Source organism: Polyodon spathula, chromosome 16 (genome assembly GCF_017654505.1).
Source record: "Polyodon spathula isolate WHYD16114869_AA chromosome 16, ASM1765450v1, whole genome shotgun sequence".
NCBI classification, from domain to species: domain Eukaryota; kingdom Metazoa; phylum Chordata; class Actinopteri; order Acipenseriformes; family Polyodontidae; genus Polyodon; species Polyodon spathula.
In genome coordinates, this window is record NC_054549.1 from 10,331,184 (window position 1) to 10,359,089 (window position 27,906).

At 42.0% G+C, this 27,906-nt stretch overlaps 1 protein-coding gene across 5 annotated transcripts; it reads right to left on the reverse strand.

The window, feature by feature from the left end:
* Positions 1 to 2,787: 2,787 nt before the first annotated feature.
* On the reverse strand, positions 2,788 to 27,808 carry LOC121328570 (intermediate filament family orphan 2-like). Of its 5 annotated transcripts, none has more exons than XM_041273333.1 (11): positions 27,746 to 27,808; positions 26,738 to 27,283; positions 10,728 to 10,788; positions 10,487 to 10,582; positions 8,818 to 8,898; positions 7,972 to 8,148; positions 6,768 to 6,913; positions 5,812 to 6,004; positions 5,401 to 5,490; positions 4,861 to 4,991; positions 2,788 to 4,564 (listed from the first exon to the last, which is right to left on the reverse strand). In XM_041273333.1, the coding sequence occupies exons 2-11, from the start codon at positions 27,277 to 27,279 to the stop codon at positions 4,459 to 4,461; spliced, it is 1,623 nt and encodes a 540-aa protein (XP_041129267.1). In that variant the 5' UTR covers positions 27,280 to 27,283; positions 27,746 to 27,808; the 3' UTR covers positions 2,788 to 4,458. The 5 variants fall into 5 exon arrangements, with proteins under 5 accessions (XP_041129267.1, XP_041129266.1, XP_041129268.1 ...); XM_041273332.1 differs by having other exon boundaries at positions 27,714 to 27,751; XM_041273334.1 differs by having other exon boundaries at positions 2,789 to 4,564; positions 5,812 to 5,974; positions 26,738 to 27,792.
* Positions 27,809 to 27,906: the final 98 nt, after the last annotated feature.

A 27,906-nucleotide genomic window follows, 5' to 3' on the forward strand; every position in this document is an offset into this window, starting at 1 on the left:
GGTCCGATTTCTGCTACATCTCACTGTCCTGTCCTCAAAATGGGACGACACATTTTGCAGTAAAAACCAAGGATTTCAATTTAGAAACATTGATTTAGAATGTATAGAATTACATGAAAACAGCTTGTGTTGTGATTTTTTTGCAAAGAAAAATATTCGGTACTGACTGGGTTAACAGTCAAGACGATAAGACACTCAAAAACAGAAATAGGACACAACTCTTTGTTAGGACCTCAGACAAAATCAATGGCACCTGTGTATCCCGTTTGTTTATTTCATTTCTCTCCTTTACATCCTCATCAATATTAAGTGCTTTTTTTTTTTTTTTTTTTAAAGGAAGCCCATTTTTATATATTGTATACAACAACAAAAAAAAAGTTAAACTGTTTACAACATTACAGTAAAACAAAAGCTTTTAAATCAGTAGTTTCTTTTTGAATCCTAAAAACAAAATAAAAACAATAATAACAATAATAATAAAAAGACAGTCAGCAACGGTAAGGCAGGTGATTGGGGAAAACAATAATTTCAGATAAAACAATGATACGATATCTAAAAACCAGGACCACCTACTGCATGACTGTGCTGGCTGTCTGTCTGCCACAAGCTCACCTCACCTACCCCGGTAGGCAGGTGTATCAGCTGCTATTAAAATGCATTTGAATGGGTTCACTGCTCCTGTAGAAACGACTCTCTCACACACACCGTGTTTTCAGTATAGTGCAGAATCTTGTACATTTTGTGAAATGGGCAGCTAATTCAGGTTCCCACAGAATTTCATGAAATGGTGCCTTTACTCCCAGGGCAACAATCGCCAGAAATAACATGAATTCCATTATGGACAGTTTCACAGACCCTCATTAGCACCAGTCTTGTTACTTAAGATTAGTGCTAATCGGGGTCTGTGAAACCAACCCCGTTGGACTCTTACCGAAAATCCATAAAACAAAAAAATGTAATTAAAATAAAATAATAAAAAAAAAAATATATATATATATATAACTCAATAAAACAGACATGACAGTCAATCAAGAGGCTTCGATCAGCTGTAGATTGCTCCCCAGTTCTATAGTCAGGAGTTGTAGTTGTGAGTTTGTACTGGTGGAATGACGTGGGCCAAACGAGAGCCATGACTCTACCACCTTCTAAAAACAGTAACACAGGAGCACTGCTGGGATGGACATAAGATTCTTATTGCATAGCGGATTCATTTATTCCAGATTTTAGTATTTAATACAAGCTGGATTAGCCACAGCGTGTATGTAACAAGCCCAGGTGTGTCTTATTAAACTCAAAGTAAAACCAGGAATGGATTAAACTGCTATGCAATGGGAGTCTTATTTTCACCCCTGTACTGTGTGTGTCAAGTACAGAGACTTTGACCTCCTACGAATCCCTAGAGTCGACACGAACACAGGCAGTGTGCCCCAAACTACTTTACCCCTAAGTGAGGACAGCACTTTTTATCTATTGGCCTCTACGAGATGACTAACAGGACACATTAGAACTTGAGGACAGTCCAGCAGAAATTACAAGCCCCTCCAAATGACAGTGATGTCTGTTTCTTACTGTCCATGCACTTTCAGACATCTCCCTTATTACACAAAAAAAAAACAAATTGAACAGAAAACAGCTACACTCACTCGTGTGAGCGATCTCTATTTCCCCCCACAATAGTGGGGGATATAAACTATGTCTAAGTCCCCTTATCAATAAAGGGAGGAATTAACTGGTGCAAAAGGGGGCCTTATATGACATACATATGAGGATCCCCGCGCAACAGACAGTAGCAAGACATTCACCAGCTGGACTTTTAAGGATATGTTGTAATGTACATGCTATGTGTACTTGCTATTTTTTGCCCATTTAGTTTGACAATTTTTGCTTCTTTTTGTGTTACAAAGCCCCTTGAGAAGGCACAGAATAACTATTCTAGCAGCACGCCATCCTCTCTAAATCGGACGCGAGTGGGGCCACTCAGCTGAAATGTTCATACAGATAAAATGTGTTTATATTATTTGTACTTAAAAAGGTTTGGTTAAGTTTCTTCTTCCTCTAGCTCCTACTTGTACTAAGGCAGGACTGGTTCTTAAATGATATCTCTTAGTACAGTAAGAATTCTTACACTTGAAATCCTAAAAAACAGAAATTGTCAATATGACACTGTCTGAACTGAGACGCACACAAAACAAACCCCACAGCGATCAATCATTACCTTGTGTAAACCCAGACATTCTCGTTTGTGAAACATTTATGAGTTCCAATAAGTCCTTTGGATTCTAACTTACTGTTGAACAGTGTGACCGCAATGCAGTTTCTGAAGTAGGTTTGGTTTTGACTCAGTTAAAAACCAGGCACAAAATAAAAACAAACTTAAAACTTGCCATGCTGTCCATACACTGTGTATAACCTATAACTTCCACCCTTACTTCAGAAAAGGCTAATACTCAAATAGTCCCTTCCTTGACCATATATATTTGAACAAAAGACTGTTTCATAATATCTACTACTGTACTGTACACAGATTTAAAAGCATGGTTAACAGAGACTGCCCCCCCCCACTAACAGACACAAACACTCCCACCACCATCCTCCTCCCTTTGGCTATATTAGTTTCATTGCGATGCTTAAGAATCAAAGCTTTGGAATACAAATAATAATAAAAAGAAAACACAGGGAAAGCCAATATACAAATAAGTAAAATAAAAATTACATACAACCATTTTTGTTTTTAAAAAGGCCACTAAAGGTATGATACATAAATAATAAAAAAAAAAAAAAAAAAAAAAAAAAAAAAAAAACACTAATTAGATCTCTATATACAAGAAATGGCTTTAAGAGTTTATTTGAAGTAAAAGCATTCAAAAGGAACGGCGTACCATTTGGCATTCATTTCTTTGAGGGACATGTATAAAACAACGCAGGAAGCAACCCCCTCCCCCCTCGAAACAAGACTGACTATCACTGGTCCACCTAGGGGCTTTAAATCAGCAAGCTGAAGAGCTCAGAAGGATTCAGCGACATGAGAAAATGCATCCAATCACAGCAGCCCCTCGGCTGAAACCACACTCCAGTCCCTCCCCTAACTGGGTGAAGTGAATTGAACTGGTAACATGGAAACTGATTGTCAAATACCGTCTTTGTACAAGTACTGTATCCATACTTAATCGAAGTGCACTGTAGAAAACAAAAACGGCAGGTAGCCTACATAGATCTCCAATAACATACTAGTACGCATGTGTTTTAGCGTTCAGATTTAATACATTTTGGTAATGCATTGACCCATGGGTTCCGGTTATGTTTCTCTCAGTATCATGGCGATTACAAAGTTCCTACACACTGTTCTCTCCGAATTATGGTTTTGCTCACCTTCCCTCTCGATAAAGAAATAGTCTTGAGGACACCGTTCCTTTTATAAAAGGCAGCTTTACACAAAAGGTAAGGCTCCCTTGTTTTGCTTTGCACTTGTAAAACAGATCGAAGCGTTCTTTTCACTGACACATCCAGAAGTTCCTGCCTAGCAAAAGAAAGGCAAAAAGTTCTCTCCATAAATAAGGCTAGCTTATTGCATAGTAGTTTAACACTGTGTTACTCTGCATCGGCTGTGTGGAGATCCTTGAGCACTGCAGACCTGGGTAGGTAGGTTTTGTCTATTGTCAACACAACCAAGTTCCATCTTTCTAGCATGTTAAGAGTGCAGTGAGCAGCCTGCGTATTTCACACAGCAAAGTGATCCGGTTTTCACTGTGCTATAAAGCTGCACACAATCCCCCGTGTAACCGGACTACTTATCAGTAGGAGTGTAACAGTTTCTCTGGCAATCAGTGAACAGTGATACGTACGTGATGTATATCGTAACAGAAGTATGCATCGTTTGTATCGAGATACAAGAGCAAAAGCAAGAGCAAACGGTTCTTGAATGAAGAAGAGTGTTTTATAGTTCGTACCGATACACACTCTCCCTACCTCACACAATTTTTGCCTTTTTAACTAAATGGTCCAGCATTAAAAATTACCTTTAGGATCTTATTATGCAGCACACAAGTAGGCAAATTGGGACACATATACTGTGATACATATGCACATTGCTATACGTACTGTATAGTCTTTAGCCCCAGTGGTACCTTGCTCTTAATTATGCACAACCTGACAACCTGTAAGCCAGTCTGGGATGTGCTGGACCTGCAGTGCTTAAGGAAAGGGGTACAGCTTAATACTACATTTATTTATTTATTTTTTTTTATATACACTCTTGAAGCAGGATATTAATAATTTTGTACAAGAATAGAAATGTACAGCACCAATCCTTTTGGGTGGGGGTGGAACAGGGAGAGGGTTCTAGTTTAAGGAGGTCTTCAGAACCCTGGACAAAAGCAGGGTCACCAGTGAAAAGATGGATTAAAGTCTTCTTTTTTTTTTTCTTATTAATGTAAATTTTGTCCACAGTTCCATTCTTCATCAACTGGTGGAGCTTTCCCCTTCTCCATCCTTCTCCAGTTCATCCTGGATTTCATCTGTGTTCCCTGAGTCGCTGCTGGCCACCGAACTAGCAGATGGAGAGTTTCTGTAGCAGCAGAAAAAAAAAAAATTGAAAATAACGAATACTCAGTTTGTATAATGCTCAGAATTTGCATCATTTGCTCAAATTTGCATTACTGCTTCATAGTCACACCGGTTATGCAAGCGACCATAAACCCCTTGATTTTATTACTGCCTTAAAACACACACACAAAGTATGGCATTTAAGCTGGCTTTTGTATCAACAACGGCAATGCTCAAAGAGATCTTTTACTTTGGGGAACTTTTATAAAAGGTATAGCCCACTGGGCGCCTTGCAATTCAAAAGCAGAAGAGGTTCACCTGCCGCCAGAGCCCTTGATGAGTCTCCTGCAGGTCTCCATCTGCACGTCCAGCCCCCTCTTCATGCTGCACATCTCCATGTACTCGTGCAGGTGCCGGTTCATGTCGCTCTTGGCTGTGGCGAGCTCCAGCTGTGAGGGAGGGGAGAGACAGGGTCGGGGTTAGCGTGGGAGCGACAGGGGCTGAAGCACAACCTGGGAAGAAGTGTGATAAACAGGGCTGCAGCCACACATACTAAAGTCACTACACGATGCATATCCGCTATGCAGGTCCTGCTGGTCTGTTGTTTACGATGTGTAGGGTTAGGGTTAACCATACTGTTTATGATGTGTAGTAATACATCATGGTTATTTTGTTGAGGTATATGTAGAATCACATTTATTCATCATCGAAGACACATTTTGTGGACTATAAGTAGCTGAGTGTCGTACACAAATAATTACACCCCTTACAGGACCATTTTTAGTGACTGTCCTAGTAGCTACCCAAAAGAGACACAGAAACCTTGACACAGCACCGGTTTTAAAGAAACTGCCTCACCTCGATCTGGCCTATTGATTCTTGATACTCCTGCTCTCTGGTTTTGAACAGGGATTCTGTTTGATCAATCAGACTTCCCAAACTTTCTTCCTGTGAGTTCATAAACAAAACAAGGAGAAAAAAAAAAAAGAAAGAAAGGATAAGTCACGCTATCAGACACACCAGGCATGAAAATGTTTTAATAGTGTGAATGTAGCTGCTGTTATAAAAAGACTACCATGGTATTTTCCCATCAGTATACTATGCATTTAACTCGGTTTACCCTGATCTGCCATGTTTATGAATATGCTTTCACATACCTAGCTATTTTTTACAATGCTTACTATACTTTGCCCTGCTTTCACTAGGCTTTAGGACACTTTGCTGTGCTGTTACTCTGGGAGTCTTTTACAAGGGTGGAGGGGCTCTCACCTCTCCCTGAGCCTCGGTGTTGGCATTGGCGCAAGCAGAGGGGCCGATAGCAGCCGGAGTGTTATAGTTGGCGAAATCCTCCCACAGCAGCAGGGTTTCCTCGTTCTCTTCCCAGATCAGACTGTCACAGTCGTCGTCATCCTCAAAGTCATACGTCTCCCGCCTGGCAACAAATGAAGAATCTGAGCTAGTTCTGCGAGCGAGAGAGTGAGAGAGACAGAGAGAGGGGGGAGACAAACAGAACAGCCACCACATTCAACTGGAGTCCACAGAGAGAGACAGAGAAAGAAAGACACTACGACAGACAGAGAGAGACGACAGCCACGGGGATATTAAAACACCATGCACACCCAGCTATTAAACTGGTAGAAAGACACCCAGAAACAGAAGGCGAGTTTCACAAAGGAGACAAGTTTTTTTCATCACAATATGATGAGCAGTACAATCATCCTTCCATAGAGGATGCACAATCACACACTGTGATGCTCTAGCTGCAGTACATTCTGATATAGATGCAGTTCCTGATCTGACCTGGTGGTGCCACTGCAGGACTGTCATTTTGCATTATTAATGGCATGCCCGTGCATGTGCAAACCATTTTATTCCCCACCCCTCCAAGACTGGCTACTCTCTTTATAACACATTAAAAAACAGTATTACAGTTAGAGCAACTGTTCACCTTAACAATAAACTATGTTCAGCCAATCAGGAGCCACATCAGGACGCTTGAAGATTAGTGAAGTTGGCATTCGGCAGCCATTTAAGTTGGTGAAATTAGCTATTACTAATAATAAAAAAGGTGTATTTCATGAGATGGGCTGAAAGTTATTAGGCAAAACTATCTTTCCACCCAATCTTCTTGAAAGCATATTATTGAAGAGGCTTCCAATGATGTCCCATTGAAAGGCTGTGTGGCGCGCACTGCAGGGTGTAGCTCAAAGCCAGTGCACACTTACAGCTTGTTCAGCATGCGCTTCATCTCGTCCGTGATGTTCAGAGATCCGGGGACCTCGTCGTCGGAGTTACAGGCGCTTTCTGCTTCCATCTCGGAGCTCTCCTCGTCTGAAACCGGCTTGCGCGCCTTCCTCTTGCACACCACTGCCTAAACGCAGGAGGGAATGTATTCCTTTAGAATTAGATCCCCGGGACCTACAGCGCATACACGGTCTGTGCACGTGAGGCTTCAAGAGTGGCGGACAGTTTCTTCCACATATCCCCAGATTCTGATGCTCTCGATAATATGTTGTAAAAATAGTTCTAACCAAATCACATTTGGATGATCAGTATGCATACAAATCTAGATGTGTCTTACGTACGTGCATAAAGGCACACGGGCATGCATCTCCATGTATCTTCAGATTTTGATACTCTTAAATACTTGCTGAAGGAGAGCCCAAGCACATTTCATCACAGTTGGATTCTGTACAATCGACATATATATGTAAAATTTTAAGTGCTGGCGTGTCATTTAATGTTGCTGTCCCGGGCATCAGCAATGCCAGTAACATACCTTCTCAGTTTACATTACAACACAAGAAAGGACAATGCACCACTTTTGGTAATTCACTTTACTGCACAATACTAAACTCCTTGAGTGCTGGGAGACAAGTTACAGCATCAGCACAAGCAGCCCCTCACTCTCACTTTGTTGTTTAGCAGCTGAACTTCTGCAAAGCTAAAAGTTCGGGGTTTAGACTTGGCTGCCAGCCTCCCCTGGCCACTGGCAAGTACTCCCACAAGCAAAGCAGCTATTCTGCAGACCATCAGCTAAAATGCAAAGCTCCAGCACAAAGACAAAAAGGGCCAAGCAATCTGGGTATCACGTTTCTAGGAACAAACAGAAGGGAAGGTTCAGTGTTTTAATCTGCTGGGAGCCTGTCTGACCCCCTGATTTTAGAATGTTATATGGGAACAAAATGTATAATTTCCCAATACTGGATGAATACAGCTTTTGGAGGAATACATGAACTTATTGTACAGAGATTAAAACACCAAATGTTTTTCCTCATGTTTCCTTGTGATCTGATCTTTTATAAAGGGTACTGTTATTTTAGTTTATTTTTTCCCTAGTGAGGTATCAATTTAGCACACAGAAAACGAACAACACGTTAATCTATAAAAAAGAAAGCAGTGCAGTGTCGAGAAGTAGGACGTGCGTACCCTGTTCTGCTCGGACTGGGCTCTCTGTGGGTTCAGCTGGAACATTGTGGACATGTCCTCAGAGTTCCTCTGTTGCGCCACATCGCACAGCTTGGCCGTGATGTCAATCCTCCTGCAGATATCCATGTCCACCTTCATCGCCTTCTCATGGATCTTTGTGTCCAGGTCAGACATTTGCTAAACAAGGGAGGAGGAAGAAACAGGATATGAGGACGAGGCCGCGGCAGCAGCACACTGTGAGATGAAACGACTTGCTAAGCTTTTTTGCTCCAGTGCAAACTTCACACTGCTCTTTCCCCTCAAATTCGAAGAAAAAAAAAAAAAAAAAAAAAAAAGGATCTGCGAAACAAAACTAGAGACAAAACATACCGTGCATGCACCCGGAACTGACATGCATTCCAGTTTCTTCTTTTTTATTTTCTCCTATTAGGAAAATAAATTTGGAAAACTTTAAAGGCTGAGCCCTAAATGCATTTTGTAAGGAGTACCGTTACTCTTGTTTTTAAACCTATGGTAATTATTTAGGACAACGGTGGGGGGGGGAACGACACCTAATGTGGAACAGATACACCAGATACTGAACTGTCATAATGAACGTATTGATTACTAATTAATAGAATTAAAGATTTATACTTAAGCAGACATTCCAATACGGTGTTGCCGATTTTAATTGCATTTAAAGTAATGGAGGTTGACACCATTTGTTTTTGAACACCCAGTCATTTTGAAACACCCCATTTATTTGGGGGGATAATTCATCGTAAAGTAGGCTCAGCCACACCTGATCTTGCAGCTGTTCCACACTGGCAGGGATATGCTGTTTCTTTTTTTTTTAGGGGCTCTTACTTTCATGTCAAGATGTTTCCAGCTACGTTCAATCAGCTTTAAACCGGGACTCTGGGCAGCCCATGGCAGCCTCTTGATACCCTTAATCATAAGTAATGAGAAAATAAATCACATTTGATGAATTATCCCCAGAAATGTGGTGTTCAAAATAGCATGGGGAAGGGCACAGGACACCCCACATAAGAAACACTGAAACTTCGTCACTGAACTTTTAGTATTTCTCATGTTACAGGACTCTAGTTATGGATGATACAGCGCAAGAAACAAAGCTCCGATTAGTTACAGCCGAGTCAGGACGTAGGCACATGGAAGTCTAGAGACTTTTAAATGATCACACGTGGGGTTAGAGGCCGAGATTGGGTGGAGACCCAGGCCTGGTCTCCAACTACAGGTCGGCACTGCTTGCTTCCTTAAATCTTATTTTTTTTGTATTTTGGAGGAGTGACGCAGAAGCAAACAGTTGCGTGAATGAATTTAAAAATCAAGACAAAAATGTTAAAATTGGAACCAGATGCAGCCCCTGCCAAAAGAGCTACAGCACATTCCAATCCAGCTAGCAGCTTTAGGCAAGGAGGGGAGGCAGACTAGCACAGCAACAACAAGAGAAATACAGTACAGGATTTCCTGAAAGCAACTGGCTGTGTATATTTTTAAATCCTGCCAGTTACTCAGACAGGAGCTTAACCTTTCTCTTTGAGTCATCCTTTCTCCTATTGCATTTTCAAGCCATTGTTCTGCTGCTTACAATACCAAATAAGGGAGTACAATACTTTGTCCTGCTTAGTTTCTTCCAATAGTCGTCAGGGGGGTGGAGCGAAGCCAGCACATACTCAGGAGGGACATAATGTGTTTGTACTACTTTAACTGAAAACAATTTAGCCTATTGGTTATAGGACCTTAAATTGACAGAAGCCCTCAGTGCTTGGAAGTGTTAAGTTCTACTTTATATTAAAAAAAAATAAAATAAAAAATGTAGCACCTAGAAATGTGCTTTTGATGTTCCTGACATGCTGTTATTGCAATAGGAACAAACTGGTTCCTTCTGTGACTAGGCACTATACACACTGCTACTGTACTCAGAGGAGTCTGATTCATTGACACATTTGAAACACATTTAAACCTCTTAAGACACTAAAAGATAAGAAAACAAGTGCTTGCACTCCTAGCTTCCAATTAGTTTAGAATCCAAGTTAATCCACGTTTATAATATAAATTAAAAGCTATCTTTACATTCCTGATCCCTCAAATGTCAATGCAACACAAGCATCTGAAGGTCAATATTTACAACTTGTGGGCTCAGCATCGGACCTGGGCTCGTTCTTGCTCTAGTTCACGTGACACCTGCTGTTCTTCAGTTCCACTGTAAAGACTGGTTCAGCCCTCAAAATCACACAGCCACCTCTGCGAGCAATTTCTCGTCGAGCCACTGTCTGGTGATCACAGGGAGACTGGTCGGCACAGTTCAACTCCAGGTGGTCGCGGCGCAAGACTGAAGTATGAACCAGCCTTAGTGAAGCGCTGCATCTCGACTGGTGCGATCCCGGTTAGGATTTTCAATTCGTTAACACAAGCCCTTGCGTTCACAAGCACTATTGGAATATGCAGATTTACAATAAGGCCTTATCTCTATGAGTTTTATGGGAGCACCTGTGAATAATAAGATACTCACGTCGGTCATGAGGCTTCTGAAGACCACCACTTCTGCCTTTAGCCGCTCCACTTTATCATTCAGCTCCTCTTGAATGACTTCGGACTCCTGTGCATTCTGAAGACACAAAATTCAGTACAATATATTAAAAAATTACACTGAATTATAATTTGGCATAGCAGAGTGCCACCAACTGGCCAAATATTGTAACTGCAGGACAATGACTTCTTCAAATGTTCTGCACACTGCAGTCAGCACTCACCTCCTGCAGTGTCTCCACCATGGCTTCCACCTCCTGTCTTCTGCCTACCTCCTCCTCCCATCTGGAAAAAAAAAAACATCAGACACTGTCAACATGGCAAACAACGCAGGGGCTGAACTTAACTGCCCTGGAATCCTGCCTGCCTTTACGGTTAATCTTGATCGGCTCTATAATCTGCAATACCCCCAGCATAGTATCAGGGGGCGCTGTGTGGTCAGGGCTCCTCATATACAGTAGCCAGGTCTTAAACTATATGATTTATATTATGAGATCAAAGGCAATTCCCCAAAACCTGGACCCTTTAGTCATGTTTTGCTAGTTGGGCAACCGTTTATAGTGGTTTGTTTTTGCTTGGTGCAAAATACACACATTAATAAATGCTGACTGTTAATCTGGCTTCAGGATTTTGTGTTATACCATTCCAACACCACAGTTTTTTTAAGCTGTAAATTAGGATCAGAGCCTTTGACTTTGACAGATGGTCGAGAATGCTGTTACATCTTCATAAGCAAAAACTCTCAGAATTGACTTCAGACCTGAAAGGCATGATATGAGCTGTGTGCGCACCGTCTTTATTGCACATCACCCAAATACACTTCTCCACGGAGAAACACGCAGCACTGTAATAACTCAAAAGGCTGCCATAAATAAAACACAAGACAGTTAAACTATGCATAGCATGAGGTTCCTACTTTTTAAATGTTTTTAATCATTCCCTGCATTACAACCCAGCCTGAATGAGAACAGCTCTTACAGTAGGGAATGTCACAAGGGCAGGAGCCCGAGGTGAACTTATCATACATCTAAGAGTCATGAGGAGATGGCTGCTTGGCTTTCTGAACACCATGTAGGTGAGTGGCCAGGGGTTTGTGTCAGTTGACTTCCTATGTGTAGAACGGATTATCAGATTTCCTAACAAATACCATTACAGCGCTGTTACTACTTTATATTTTAAACATTTTCCAAGTGTTAAAAGTTTAGAATTCTTCCTAAACGTTTCATCGGTTGTTTCCACACACACAAATGTTGTACACATGTAGTGTCATCCACATTAACGTTGTGTTATATAAAAAAGCAGACCCGCTTCACACTCATTACAGGAAATCACTATAAAGTTTGAATCAAGAATATCCTTTAGAAAGCTTTTGGCTGTATAACTATAAATATATGTATTACATCATGTTTTCATCTTACATTACAATGCCGGAGGGGGTGTATGTGCTCCAAACTGTCACACACGGGACGGGGTAATGGGCCAGTAACACGACTAAGTCTCATGTTATTTATTTATTTATTTTTTTGTAATTCTAGCCTAATACATGCTGAACTACAGCAGACTGATTAATTAGTACCGGCAGGAATACCCAGACCCCAGGGCCTTTACTGTCCGAATCTGCACAGGTAGAAAATGCCTAAGGAAATGCCAGTCCAATTTTGGGGTTTTCAGTTTGTTTCAAAATTTCAGGGTCTGGGTGCATGGCAGCAGAGAGCCCTCTACAGTAAATAGCCAGTGTGAAAGTCCTTCAATTTCTTTTCAGAAGCTCCAGGGTATTTTCTCTCTCTCTCTCTCTCTCTCTCTCTCTCAAGGGTAGCAGAGACTCATGACACACACACAGTAGCTTGGAAAACCTTGATGCTGAACTTGTGTTTATATAAAGTTTATAAACTGCAGAAGCATTCTTTCCGATTGGGATATGACTGCATGCGACAGGCCTGGAGACGTCAGCCTAACAGTTAGAACTGGAAGTCACAGTATAAACAGTTTAAGTTTGGAATTGTGCGCGAGACTGAAGTGAAGAGAAGAGCTCAAACTTGCATAGGGGAAACCCATCACAACAGAGACAGTCCCTCTTTTGTTCTTTGAGGTTAGATAATCCCCCTAAGCATAACAAACTGAAACCCCCACAGGAATAAACTCCAAGCACTCTTTATAAAACAGCCCAGCAAGGTTTCATCATTTTTTGCTTGTATGTTATATTTTATCAGGCTTTTGAAACTCAGACCCTTCTGTTGTGCTGAAGTCTATAGAAGCTGCTTTGAATTGTTTGACTAAGTTAATCTGCACCTGTGTTACTCATGGGATGAGCGGCTTACCTTTTAAACCAGCTCAAGAGTCTCAATTAACATGAAACAAAACTATGTTTTGATCTCCAAGGCAGCATTGTATGTTAGGTGAACGTTTCTGTGTAGCAGTGCAACCTGAACAGTGTTCAGCTACGTAACTGAAGTACGTTATTGCTGTAGGCCAATTAGATCCAAAGGCTACGGCTGACTACATTGCTGTTCTAGCAGGTTGTTTTTCCAGGTATAACAATAGACAGCGAAGATGTTTCTCTGATATCAAGGTATACAATCTGTCATTAAAAAGTCACAGAGAACTTTTCAAGCTTGGGTTCCCAGACAGCCTCACGCTACATCATAATTGCACGATGAACTCTGCAGCTGTCAGTTTAGTTGCTAGATGCAGCTCTAGGTGAGTCTATGGTGATGCTACATGCTCCCCCTGATTGCTGAGCAGCACTAGACTTGCAAGGGGCTGTCATACCAACTATCAGGCCGTTCATTATTAGGACTTCGGTTTGACAGCATCCCGTTTTAAATTAGTCACAACGATGTGCAGAAGCTAAAAGGCTCACTGCTGGAATATTTACCGTCAGCACATCCTTGTGAAAAGGAAAAGGGTTCATCAAAATATTTTCATTTTTAACAGAGAGTATCATACTGTATTGGATTGGATATACTAATCTCTATGGAGAGGTGACTCCATAGATGGCACTGTGTACTGGGGTGGGGGATCAGGTAAACTGTATTATTAAATAAATCCCTAACTGATTAGCTGACACATGTTTTGTTATTTTAAAAACATAAGGATTACTTTTAAGTGGTGCAATTATTATATAAATGAGAATTTGGTGTTAACATCGGCCATAACACTGGTAAAGCCACCAGCCCTAATATTTGACAACTTGACCTGTTTTTACCACTGAATGAAGATTAATCAAATCTGTGTAGAAAGAATGCAAAGTACTAAAACGAGGATGCAACAGTTTCCATTTAAAAGAAAGTGAATTCCACTTGTAGCCGCTCCTGAGGTTTAGGCTCAGCTCCCTGACAATACTGTGCACTAGAGAAGTAAGAGGACAGACTCAACGGCACGCTTGGAATCTGAGGCATCTGATCATTTTACTATCGGGTACGGTTCACAGGACCAGCCCTGGCTTTTCAAACATTGTTGGGAAAGCCTTTCACATCAAAGACACATTCCAACAAACACTTGATTTACTGGAAGCTATTTAAGCAAATGCATGCATGCTAGGCTAGGATGAGCTACTTTAGCACAGGAGTCATAAACATCCGTTTTAAATGTCATCTCCTACATGCTAAACTTCAAAAATAAAACATACACCATATCAGACTGCGGATTTACATTTTCAGATTAAAACTTTAAACGATCACAGCTCCAAACCAGGATTTTGCTTTCAGCTCTCTTTGCTTATCATCCCCAACAATCACACAGAATGTCTGGGTAATGGAACTGTACAATATGAGCCAACTATGCAAATGTTCTCCCTTCCCTTCCTAGTCCCATATTAAAAGGGGTTAAACGTCGTTCTTGCTATTATAGTAAAATCCAATATTATTACACTCAGTAGTATTTAACTCCTTTATGTTCCAGACTAATTCCCCATATACCACTTCAAGACCATAAGTGCGAATTCCAGGAGCCTCAATGACAATCTAAGGTTTAGACTTATTCAATTAAGACTGACCCACGTCTTATTACTGCAGATCTCCTCGAAGCTCGAGTTTGTTGTTGCTGCAGATCTCCTCCAAGCTCGAGTTTGTCGTTGCTGCAGATCTCCTCCAAGCTCGAGTTTGTCGTTGCTGCAGATCTCCTCGAAGCTCGAGTTTGTCGTTGCTGCAGATCTCCTCCAAGCTCGAGTTTGTTGTTGCTGCAGATCTCCTCCAAGCTCGAGTTTGTTGTTGCTGCAGATCTCCTCCAAGCTCGAGTTTGTTGAACTGAATATACAAAGCCCAGCGCTGAAAATGCATCCACAGCTGCAGGTAATACTGTATATGGTTGAAAAACTAAAATACCAAGATCTAAATCCGTATCAAATCAGTATATTTAATTGATCCAGTGTGCAGTGATTGATCGTGAATTGTCAACTTTTTCTGATTCATACGGCACTTAGCTGAAGTGATGCATAAGTGGCTTGTCGGGGCTGAAAGAACACAATATATGCTGTGTTTTGAATTATCACAGACTTTGCTTTTTCTCCTGGATTTGTCTCGGATTATTGTATTCTCAAGGAAGCAGTTCCAGTTCCAGGCTATTTAATAATAATAAATTAAATAAAATGAAATAATAATAATAATAATAATAATAATAATAATAATAATAATATAATAATAATAATAATAATAATAATAATAATCCTGCCCGCTTCAAGCCGTGTTTTGAGCTCTGCTTTCAAAGCAACCTTTGTGCAACCTGTCAAAGAGATTAATTGAGAGATCCTTGCTTGCCAAAGCACCCCATTTCCAGTGCTCACTGCAGGCCTCCAAAACAAAACAAAACAAATAAAAATACACAGAGAGAAAAGTATCAAAACAAAACCAGCATTACAGGCTGCGAGAAGATCATTTTAAGGCTTGCCCAGGAAAATGTCCTTGCCACATGTTAACAGTGTGCTACCAAACTCTACTTTACTGTCATTATCCACAAATAAAAAGCAGCACACAAACACAAATACATAACGACCCTTTGTGTGCCTGACGCAGAGACATGCGATGAACAGAGCCGAGTAACACTGGTACTCAGAAGGAAATAAAATAGCATTGGTTGCTTGGCAAGAGCTAGATTAGATTCTCAAGGCATTTGGCAGTGAAGGGTGTGGGTGGTGGGTCAATGTAATTTAAAGGCTGCCAAACCATTTGATTTCAGATTTCTTTTTAAATAACATTTTCTAACCCTGCAGACAGTATTGCAGGGTCAGCCCCCCAGACAGCTACCGACACGAAGGTCACATTTTACTGGATTCCTCTGCTTCTTATCTCCAGTTCCAGACTGACCACGAAGAATTCCAATCCAGGTCCGTCATTAGCGCTTCGGGCTTGAGTTGCAATGCACCACAGCCGTCTCGCAGCTGGTCGCTCAATTCCTCACTCCCCTATTAAAAGCAGCACCCAGGCTCTCCCACGCATTACAAGCACATACCGGGGATGCACACCAAACAGAGGGTTACTATGGTGACTCGAGGCTTGTTTTGTCCCAAGGGTTCAGGTTCATGCACCTCGTTGGTGCGTACGAGGTGAGAACACGGAATGTTCTCAAATCAATCACAATGCTCCACTCATGCAAACGTTCCGAGACCCCTTCTATTGGAATAAACACCCTTTTGTTTGACTGTGCTACCAAGAAATGCTTCCCCTCGCCTCATCGATCAACCTTTTCCCTGCAGGTCTCACCATTTGAAATTCGCACCTATGTGAGTTTTACGTTTCGAAAACGTTGAGATACTCTTCCATAAGAGGTGGCAAGCAGGCATAAACCTGTGGAAAGCACCATGAAATCACTGTACCCTTCAGCAAAAGGCATGTCCTTAATTATACAGCAGGCTAGTGTTCAATTCAAACATGTGCCTATTCTTAATGATTATATAATTAGGTATAAAAGGTACAGTACTGGGTGGGGCAACTAATCCCTGTTGTCCCCTAGAAATCTAACTATTAGGTTCTCACGCAAAGCCAAATAACTGTTACCCCAGGGAGCGATGAACAATAGGGGGCTGGCGAGTCTTCTCACACACACAAAGATTTCTTTTTCTGTTTTGTTTTGCGCTCTGTACACCAGCACCAAGACATCCGAACCAGCTCAAAGCACTGGTGTCAACTTACAGTTCAGTATTGCCTGGCAGTCTATAAATCCAGTCTGCATTTAAAAAAAAAAAAAACTAAAATGCATAGCTATGGAAACCTCGTTTTACCTCTAAAGATCTATCAAACATAAGCTAGCACAGATAACAGATTACAGGGTGCGTTAAAATGGAAATGCCTATGAAGACTGCTGAATTTGTTCAACATAATTAAAGGGTGCTGTTCCATTTAAACTTTCCCTGGCAACATCTACAAGACTCCTTATGAGATCATTCTATAAAAAAAAAAAAAAAACAACAAAAAACCATCAGCTGCAATGATGGCCTGGGCTGCCCCAGCAATTTAATGGTTTAGGACGACTTTAGATTACTTTAGTAATCTCCTGGCTGAGTAGTTATTAGGGCTCTTGGATCTGAAGGTCCAATAGCTTGCTCAGTAAGACCCGATTCAATGCACTGTATGTCTGTCTGTATGAATGACACCACAATGACCCAAGCAAGTCACTGGGACGGCTAAATTCACTTCCCCAGCCCCTGAACTAAAAGCTATTTTAATTCAATGGCGCAATTTAAAACCAGATTATAAGCAACACAAACGCATCCTTATCATTTAAAAAAACAACATGAATGGAGGCGCAAACTGTAATCCATAGAACAACAAAAAAGAAAAGCTCAGTTATCATAATGCAAGTGTAATCATTTACCCAGCTGAGCCGCCCTGTTACACATAATCCCCACTCCCTCCCAAAAAAAAAAAAAAAAAAAAAAGACTGATTCATATAACAAAGCGACGGGCATGGCCAGGTGTTTACACAGTGGATTGCGTGTGATTAGAACTTGGAGAACGTACAGAGGATTACTTTCTAAAACGGAACAATCATCTTATTAAAAAGGTGCCAAGCACAGACTTGCGTTTTCTGTGTTAGGCGTTTGATTTTTTGGCATGTACCGGCACAGAGCAGGCTGTGGAATGCTTATTACAACAACAAGTCTACATCCCCAACTGGATTCACTGAAATTCTTTGGGATAATGTTTTCGCAGTAATTGGAGTTTCAGGTACAGGGCTGGCTCTACCTCAAACCAATTACATAACCTCAATACTAAAAGGCTCAGCTGGGAAATACTGAAGGACTGACAATACAGTAACACAGCAATACCAGAGCCATAGCGCCGTTTCACCTTATAACGAGAATGCAGATCCCAGTGGAATGGCACTCTGGTGCAAACGGGAGCCGTGACTCTACCACGTTATAAGTGGTTCTGTGCCGGAGGTTCCTCAGGTTACACTGGGGGCTCTACAGTCATATCAGGGACGTGTCCGATGCACACACAGCTTGACATGGCTAGAATGGGGGATTCGTTTCTCGTACAGCTGCCTTCCTATGGTGGAGACTTTAAACCAGGGTTAAAGACGTCACGACTGGGTAACAGCAGAGCATTATTACATTAGCAACCCAGATATACCCATTACTGGCCAGATCCAAGAACAAGATGCCAGTGGCAAGTCTGTTATAGTAATGACCATGCTGCCTTAATAAAATCACCTTACACTAATAATACTGCATCGTGCTGCGAATCAAAAGAACATTATCAGGGATGCTTTAAGCATTAGATTAAATAAAACCAGACAAAATAAATCTAAATTTCATTAAGATCGGAAGACCCTGCAGGGATTGATGCCAATTGCGTTAGGTTTACCTGCTCCTCACCTCTCTATGAAATGGAGCACTCAAAGCAAACCCCCCCCCCCCCCCCGGAAAAAAACACACATGCAACATAACACACAGCTGTCCTCCAACATCAGAGGCTGAAGTTCACAATATAATCTGCAACAATGCTGCTTACTTGTCTTTTGATTTAAAAAAAAAAAAACACAACTGCAAAGGACTTGCGCTTTCTAATGCCCAGCTGGGAAAAGGGAGTGTTGGGCAGCAGTACAGAAACCATGTGTGCTCCTTACCTTTATTATTCTAACCGCTTGTGATCTCTGCAGGAAGCAACTGTGTGCTGGAGGGCAGGGAGTTCAGATCTGTGCACCAAGTACTGGCTGCTCCCTTTTTTTTTTTTTTTAAATGAACTCATCATATCAGTCTCTTCATTTTTCTCTCCTCTGTTTACTTCGCACAGGTGCAACCAACCACCAACTACCTTCTTTTTCAAGATTACTGTGGCTAACTGTTTAATCTCTCCTTTCCCACACTTTCTAGCACATGACTTATCATTCAATCGTTTTAAGCCCAAGGACAAGTGCAGTTGCCTTAGCAACCTCAAAGTCACCTCCAACAAACTGGTTTAACACCACCAACACATTTTCTTCAATGCGATTGCCAACACATTTTCACTCTACACCAGGTTCCCTCAGTCTGATGTGAAATTGCAGTACGAGGAATGATCTATAACTGAATAATCTTAACAGAGTGCAGTGTAGTTAATGTAGGCCGTTGACCTGGTTGTTTATCAGACAGGCAAATAAAATAACAAGGAAACACCTGATCGCAGCTCATCTGGTGCTTTCGTTAAACACGCTGCTGCCCAAGGGCCGACTGGCACACACAGTGGACAGGGAGGCGATATCAATTACATTTACCCAGCCCAAGATCCGCAGCCTCACAGCAGTGGTCTGACGCTGCAGTGAACAGGGCTGTCAGTGCCGTGACTTTATCCACAGGTAGCTGGCAAGACGCAAGCAGGCTAAATGAATTGGGAGGAAGAGACTGCCGTCACAGTGCTCCGTGCAGGAGCAGTGCACAGGAACACACACACACACACACACACACATCACTTCAAATTGCTTTAGAAAATACTCAGCACTGAACCCTAAAAGTAGCATAAAACTGATTTAAAAAAAAAACAAAAAAACAATCAATTCCACTGCAGAATACCAAACAGCAATTGCTGTGTCCCTATCCCGTGTTTCTATCAGGGCTCAGCAAAGCAAACGCACAGCCCTGCTGCTAATAGTATGCACGGCCCTGTAGACTTTCCTCAGCTCATTAGCTGCTGTTCGCCGTCCCCGCCACACAAACTGGCGCGTTTCCTTGGGTGAGATGTAAATAACCCAGGCAGATATTCCCCGTGAAAACGACCTTTCAAACAGCTGATACACTGCTTGCAGCTGACAGCGTAATTATACCGACCAGACAGAATACCGAATCGGCCCCCAGTGAAACAGTATCGGGACACAGGCAGGATTTAGAGATTCCCTGCTTCAGCAATGGCTGCAACGACTGTGGTCTCAAGACTATTACTCCTCGGCTCATTAAATAAGCATTACTTCATGGTGAAAATGACACATCTTCAAGTTATTCCTGAACAGCGTTGTGCTTCTGGATTTAAATCAGAAGAGTCTGCAGCACAGTGAGTAAAGTGCAGACTCTGATGACTGAGCAGTTACAGGAACACAAGCTGGAGGTCAGGAATATACTGAGTGTATAGCAGTGTGTGTGGGATCAGCTACACTATTTTGTCACTTCCTGTACCAAAATTGAAAGCTCAATCTCACTCTTACAAGACTTCAGGCTTTGACCCAGAGAGATGGGTCAAAATCATATTTATGAAACCCCTCCCTCATCTTGTCTTTCAATGAGGTCTGGACGGGTGCCAGGACAGTGTCAGCACACAGAACCAATCGGACGGGTCTGTGCTTCAGGATAGCTGGGTTAAACAAGAGCGTGACAGCGAGAGAGAGAGAGAGAGAGAGAGAGAGAGAGAGAGAGAGAGAGAATGCCAGTCTATTTCCCAAAAAACAACAACAAGCGCCCAATCAAATTAAAACAGCGTTTTGCTTTAGTGCCAGGATGCAATGCGGGTTTGAACTGCCCAAAGCAAGACTCAGCTGCAACCTCCACACAATTTCACTCCTGCTTTTCCATCTAGACAAACAGTGATGAGGCTGTGGGGTCCTCGTTCACACTGGAGATTAATATACCATCTTAAACTCTTAGCCTTTAGGGTTGACCATTTCCCATGCCTCCTGCATCCCCTACATGAGAAAGCACTACACCGACACAACTACACCAAGGGCAGAGCATCACTGGTCTTCATAAAACACTGAGGAGGAAGGTGTTTTATGAAGACCAATTACACTGGTGTTCTGGACAGACAGCTTGTTCAAAAAATGGTTAGTTGATAATGGAATAAAAAAAACGAGCAACAACAGGACTTTTAGTACCTTTATAAAAGTTTACCACAGCATTTCTGAAGTTTTAAAATGCTTTTCCCTCATTAATCCCTGCAAATCAAAGGGCATGTTGTCCTCCGCCACACTAAATCGATGAGGCAAAACAAAGGATTAATTAAGCTCTTGCACTGACGAACCTGCTTTTTCAAGCTTTATTTTTTAAAAAGAACAGCAGAACTCTGCGATAACCGGTCCCATTCTTATGCAGATGAATACGTTGCTGTGTTCACAGAGATTCCTTTGTTCGAGGTTCAGTTCATGAAGTCAGCAGCAGAGCTACAAGCTGCCGTACAGTACGAATGTTAATAAATCAAGGGGGCGCTACGGCACGCACGTCGCTTGAAGCCACAATTGCCATTATCAGCAAGTATGCCCAAAGAATCCATGGAAAAGTCTCTTCAACTGACAGACTTTCAACTAAACAATAATTAAGTATTTATACTATCTTTCTTAAGAGCCTAAAAACTGTCTCTGTAATGGGTAAAGTGCAGCTGCAGCCCTTCAGGTTCCTGCAGTAGAACTCTGGTCCACTTTTAATATATCGTTAGAGGGCACTGAAGTAGATCCCAGTGACGACAGACATTCTAAGTTCTAAAGAACTCTTGAACTCTTGAAGGGAATCCTCTATAGGCTAGTCAAGAAATGACCCTATATGAACCTCACCCCCACCAAACCTACCTTACTGCACTGTCCTGATTCAATTAGAAACGGCTAAATGCTATCAGTCCCTTCCAAAACCTAGTTATGTTTAAGCACTTAGCCAAGATGAGACTAGGAAATTATGTGGACTGTGGACCTTATTTTTCAATCTATTCTGGTGATTGAATATTATTTTAAAAGCAGCATTTGTTGACAGATACACAAGTTCCTTTTCAGCCATAAATCTTAAAAAAGGTGTAATATTTTTTATTAAAAGGTTAGCCCTTAGGGTGCTGTTTCTTTCATTATCAGTGCATGCCACTATTACATATACAAATATCCACCCTTCCTTTTGGAGGCCTGGGACTGGAAAAAGCTTTACAATGTCTGATAACACAATATTTGACATAAGCGCAGTATTACTTCATGTTGTGTCAGAGGTGGATTCTGCTCGGGGCATTTAACACAGAGTAACCCCTTACACTGCAAAAATACCCTGCCTGCTGTACAAACCTTTTTCCAATAAAACTTTCATGTTGTGCATATAAAGAAACTGACAGAATGCCTTTTGATCAGTTGTCCGGCAGAGCATCAGGTCACATCTTGGTCTTTATGCTGAGACTCTGAGTGCTTCCTGCCCAGCCTCCTTTATAAACTGCGTCTGATGAGAGAATGGAACTGGTACAGCCAGCAGTCCTTCTCTAATCTTCAAATCGACAGCGTTCTTTTTGCAATTCTGTTTCATGCACGGTGCAGCAATCCTTTTAAGACCTGTATACATTAACAGATGAAAGGGCCACCACACTGTACCGGAAAACAGAGATCCCAACGCAGGCTTAAAATATTACAGAGTGTCACAAACCAAGACAGAATCACAGCAGTGATGTACAAGAGTGAATTTTATAGGCAGCTGCATTATAAAATATCCCTTAAGAGGGGTTATATGGGGATAATCCCTTTCAGTATGCAGTCAATGTTTGACATTTCTATACGGCATAAACGTGCCCCCATATCTGGAAAACGGTTTCAGGTTCTCCTTTACTTTTGTAATATGATATTATTCATTCCGCCCTCCCAGACAAACTTCCCAAAATGACCAGTTGTCCAGTGTTTGGTATGAAGAGTTCCCACCCCCTACACAAATAACATACTATTACCATAGGGACCATTTCCCTAAAAAAAAAAAAAAAAGGTTTCCCAACACTGGAGGGGTTGCTTTAGTCCCTCTCCAGTGAACCGTCACAAGCAAGACAGTCTCTCACAGGAAAAGCATGACCTCACTCAACCCGACCCCCTCCCTCTCACCCACCCAGCCGCAGAGCACAAAGCCCAGGAAGCACAGAGTCACTTCCTCCTAGAGCCCTCTGAAATCTGGAGACAAAACAGGAGTGCAGCTCAGAGGCTTCACCCTGATTATTACTGAGCCTGCTGCATTAATCACATTCCAGATCAGATATGAAGGACCAGATCACAGACGAGACACCGGGGAAGTAACAGATGGATTGCTAAGCCTCAGGGGGAGGAGGGTGGAGGGGTATTTTTATGACACACACTGCTGGAGTCTCGGGTTACCATCTACCTAAATACTTTGAGATCTGGGTCAGGTATGTGAGAAGCTATATATGTATTCTCAAACACACACACGCACACACGTTTGAGAACCCCTGAACTAAAGTCAATGAAACAACAAAACTGCTATCGCTTCTCTCAGGATTCGTAACATCACTGTGCTACTGTATCCCTTCAACAAAATATTTCAAATTGCACACTAGAGAAAAAGAAAAGAGCTTGAATGAATAGGGATCTTTGTAGTGTATACAGAGACAAACACAGAGAAGCTGCTTCCAGCAATTACTGTCCCTGTCTGTGTCTCCCTCCACTGCAGTTTGAGACATTACAGCATTTTTTAGTGTGTGCTTAGTTAGACACAACCATGCACCCTTAGATTAGGCTACCAATAATTACAGCACACATGGCTCAAACTGCTATGCAAGTGAAGACTATGCCAGGTCTTGATACAGAATGTTTCCTATCCTGTTCTACATATGCTGGGGTGCTCAGGCAAACCCCCTCTTTCAACACCCTGTGCTGTCCAATGAGCTCCATCTGTTGCTGAAGCTGCGTCCCAGGCTTGCAGGCTGGTCTTTCCAGCACATGTTTGTGGTTTTATGTGGAGCGATGGCTAAAGACTCCCATTGCACAGAGGTCTGAACCAGTCCAAGTTTTACTGGGAGCCTCTTGAGGTCTCTTGTCAGCTCTATGCTTTGTCCAAGAACTGGAACCAATGTATGTTCAAACTGTTACTTTCATTCACGTACTCCTGCTTCTCCCGGCTGTGAAACTGTCCTCACAAGACTGCAGGGTTTACAATGAGCTTGCGTGATGCCAAATGGCACAGGAACAGCAAGCAACAGAAAGAAAATAACTAGCAAGAATCCTGGGCTGATTGAGGATTAATACTGTGAATTAACTGGGAAAAAAAAATCAACCTGCAGGAAATGGTACAGCTGCAAGACTATTCCTGGAAGTGATTTTTTTTTTTTTTTTTAAGTTTCTGAAGATTACAGACACAGCCGGCTCAGCACAGCTTATGTCTGTCTGGTTTGTGACAGAACTCCACACAGGTCAGCTGTTCCTGTAAGTATAATTTCAGGACAATCGGGTTATTGAGGTCAAACCGTTGCTGTAAACAAGAGGACGGGCGAGAAGTACGAACCCCATTCCATTGCGGATCTGGCCAGACCACATTGTACCACAAGCTGCATACAGAGACCTCTATTAATGGTGCACTTTGAGTCAAAGGCTTGTGAGTATCCAATCATGCTCCTAAACCCCCACATGGATCACACTGCACTGTAAAAACAGTTTAATTTCCCACACTGTTTGAGATTTCATTCATTCCAACAGGGGTTACTCAATCTTAACAGCGTACATTAAAAAAAAGCCCTTGCACAGGATTTCCCCACCCCTGTTAGTTAACACAATATATTTTCATTCACTCATTTTAGTTACTCGAGCAGAACAGCAGGTCTAATCAAACCAGGTATTTGCTAGTTGCAGACAGCAGTATGCAGTGGTGGTTCACACACGCCTGAAAAACAGTTGCTGGAGCAAAAAAGCTGACAGAAAAAAATCCATACCTGCAAAGCATAAAATACAACCTGCTTGTTTGATGTGTTGTTCGGTTCCCCGGGGCTAGGCACACATGAAGACTATGAAAGCTTATTATTTGTACACATGCTTTACTTTTGCATGCTGGCCCATTAAAACATCTGTCCTGTCCTGTCCACCCCAGCTGACTTTCAGGGGCTCAAGCAGAAGGGGCAGATGTTCCAAAAGGTATTCTTTTTAATTCTCTTTAGCTTCTGTATCCAGGACAACCGCCAAACATTTACATTTAAAAAAAGAAAGTCTCTCTTTTTTTTAATGTCCCCCTGGCATGTGCCTCAGCCACTCAGCTGGTCAAGAAAAACTTGCTTCAACAGCAGCAGGCTATCCTGAGATCATATTAAAACATGACAGCTGAAGTCATCCAAACTAAAAAAACTATTTAAAAAAAAAAAAAAAAAAAAAGACTATTTAAACAGGGACTAGCTTTGAGGAATCCAAGACTTTAAACACCATATTTATAACTTTATGGTTCCTATCATTAAGCTTGTGCAGTCAGGTCTTCAGAGGTAAAAGGCATACCTGCAAAACACTCAAGTTATAAAAGATAATACTAATATTACTAATGGTAACTTCAGTTGGGTAAATCACACACATGCACATATGAGCTGTAATGGGGTGAATTAAAAAACATGGTCTGAAACTTCATGCCAAGAAGTGGAAAGCTGTGGATTCATGTACATATTCCACATAGTTGCACAATTACTTTACTGGTACCTGCTGTCATGTCAAATGAAGACCTAAACACAGGGAGGCTTATTTATGCAATAGGAGGGATCTTTATACTTGCCATCTATCTGAGCGGCTCAGCTAGGAACCAAACTACCTGCTCAAGCAGATCCCTACTCCGAGTCTCTGCTAATTCATTTTAACCCAAAATACAGACAGTCTATTTAAACGAGAAACGCCTATCTCAGGAACGACACGATTGATCCGGGTGTAACCGATGAATCACGATACTTTCCTTGCATGATATATCATATCGTGATAGAGGTCTGTGTCGTGACACTAGACCAAGAGCACAACATGGCTCATTGCACTTGAAGTGGATCGCGTTTAAAGAATACATGGGCTTTGTAGCTGGTGTGAACACATACTCTGCCTAACTCATCATGAACTTGGGTCTTTCACATCAACAGCATAACATGTGAACTCACTGTAATTGCTAGGTGCACAAACCTGTACATTTTTTGGACAGTATTTAGTGTAATTAAGATCATTTTAAAAACACACAATTACTGGGAATTTAAGTAAACAGTTTAAAAGTAATTCATGAGAAATGGTCACCTACAATAATCCCAAACCAGCTATATACAATCACAGCCTTGTTTCCAGCTCTGAAGTTGCTTCACAGTGACACAGCCTGGTTTACTTCACACCTAACACCATGTGCAACTTGAGCACAACACGGACAAACCTATTTAAGAAAAGGGATGGCATCAAATATTAAAAGGTCAACTGCGAAGAATTTACCCCGGGAACCTTGAATGGCAAAACATTTGGTTGTGAATCCATTAACTTCTTGGCAATGTAATAATAAGGTGTGTATTAACATCACTTTTAAAATGTCCAAGCAGGACGTTGCACAAAAGGAAACAGAATTCGATTACATCTCCAATGATAATACTAGCAGCGACCCCAAAAGAATGTTAATAAAGTGAGCTTTTTGATAGCTAAGAAAAAACAAATCACACACACACACACACAATGTATCTCTTAACACCATGTAATCAAAGAAACTACAAAATGATACCGCAAAAATCTACCGGAAGCCATACAGTAGGTCATGTTAGATTTCGAAATGTCACATTTTTTTCAATTGTCAGTTTTTCGTTAAGTTCATGGGAAAATTACAATGCGGCATGAAATTCAATATGTTAAACGTGTCGTTATTCAGAAGGTTTCAATGGACTTTATGAAGCAAAAATCTGTTCTCTCTATAAGGCGATGCGAAACTTGTGGTCATAGCTGCACATCCGGTTTAGCTAAATCGTTGCAGATGGATTGGATCGTTTCATTGAAATCTGCAAAACTGCAGCTGGGTTTAAAATTACAAACACCCAATATACCTCAACACACAAATATAATGTTTGAGGTTTGCTCACTATCATTAAGGCGTGGGAGTGAGAGAGACCCCACTTACCTTCGTCTGTACTCGTCCCTCTCTCGTTTGACTTTGGCCAGCACGTTGTAAAGCGCCCGAATTTCTGGGGTGATGGTGTCGATTTGTACCCCTACCCCGTCCGGATGCGTCCACGTCACCCCGGGTCCCTGCAACGTCTCGAACCGCTCCCCTTGCTTGCGAACGTGGGTGAAGCTCCAGATGTTACCGGGCAGCCGAGAGTGGTGGTAGAGCCCAGGGGGCGGTGGTTCCGAAGACGAAAAGTCGGTCTGGACCGCTTGGTTCCGGGTGTAAAAGGGTCGGTAGCGGGACTTCTGGAGGAGGGCTTCCTGCAGTTGTGTTTCAAGCAGCTTGTTCCTTCTCTCCAATTCGTGCACTTTGGCTAGAAAGCAGCGGAACCGCACGTTTAATGTCTTCAGAACATGGATGTTGGAGCCCAAGTCGTTTCGCAGCTCAGTGGTGACCGCCGGGCGCGCACCCCTGCTCGCAGACCCGGCTACTGGGACCACGGAGAACCCAGATGCTTGAGACAACTCGGCGAAATGCAACGAGTTCATTATCATGAATCTGTGTTACAAAAAAACAAGAAAAAAAACCGCTATATTAAAAGTCCCGTCTTCCTTTCGAACCTTCCTATATACAGCAGATTGCACACTTGTGATTTATATTTTCGTTTTCCCCCAAAAAATGAGACCACCCGGTTCCTCCTCTGGGTTTCCTATGCTCGAATCCCTTGGAATGAGGCTGGCAATTGGGATCGCTGCGGAGCAACCATTGCTGTCTGCCCAGCTTTTGTATTTGTAATAAATAAATAAATAAATAAAAAGAAAGCGATTTTTTTTTTAAATCAGAAGTACAAAACCATAATACAAAATAAACCCGTTAATTTATCTCCCCGTCCCCCGGTCTAAGGATGGGTATGCGGCGGTGAGTGGCGCATCCATTGCTGTAATTTTCGCTGGTAAACGCATGCAAGACTATACACACACACACACACACGCAGACTGCTGATGCTGTAATGCTTCTTACAGATCTCCTTCCTCTACACCAGTACAAGTCTCTGCTGCTCTGACTTCAGTAACTCCAATGCACCACTCCTATATCTGGGCTCTGCCTCCTGCAGGCGCTAGGGTCCAACTACAGCTGCTGAAGCCGGGTTAGTGGGGGAGTGTTACAGCAAATCAGTAAAC

Bases quoted from the DNA above. Each gene is read 5' to 3' on its own strand.
- LOC121328570 (XM_041273333.1), bottom strand. From the start codon at position 27,279: ATGATAATGAACTCGTTGCATTTCGCCGAGTTGTCTCAAGCATCTGGG. The intron at 10,583-10,727 runs GTGAGTGCTGAC...TTGTGTCTTCAG, and splicing joins TGGTGGAGACACTGCAGGAG to AATGCACAGGAGTCCGAAGT. The intron at 4,565-4,860 runs GTGAACCTCTTC...CTGCTGCTACAG, and splicing joins ATCAAGGGCTCTGGCGGCAG to AAACTCTCCATCTGCTAGTT.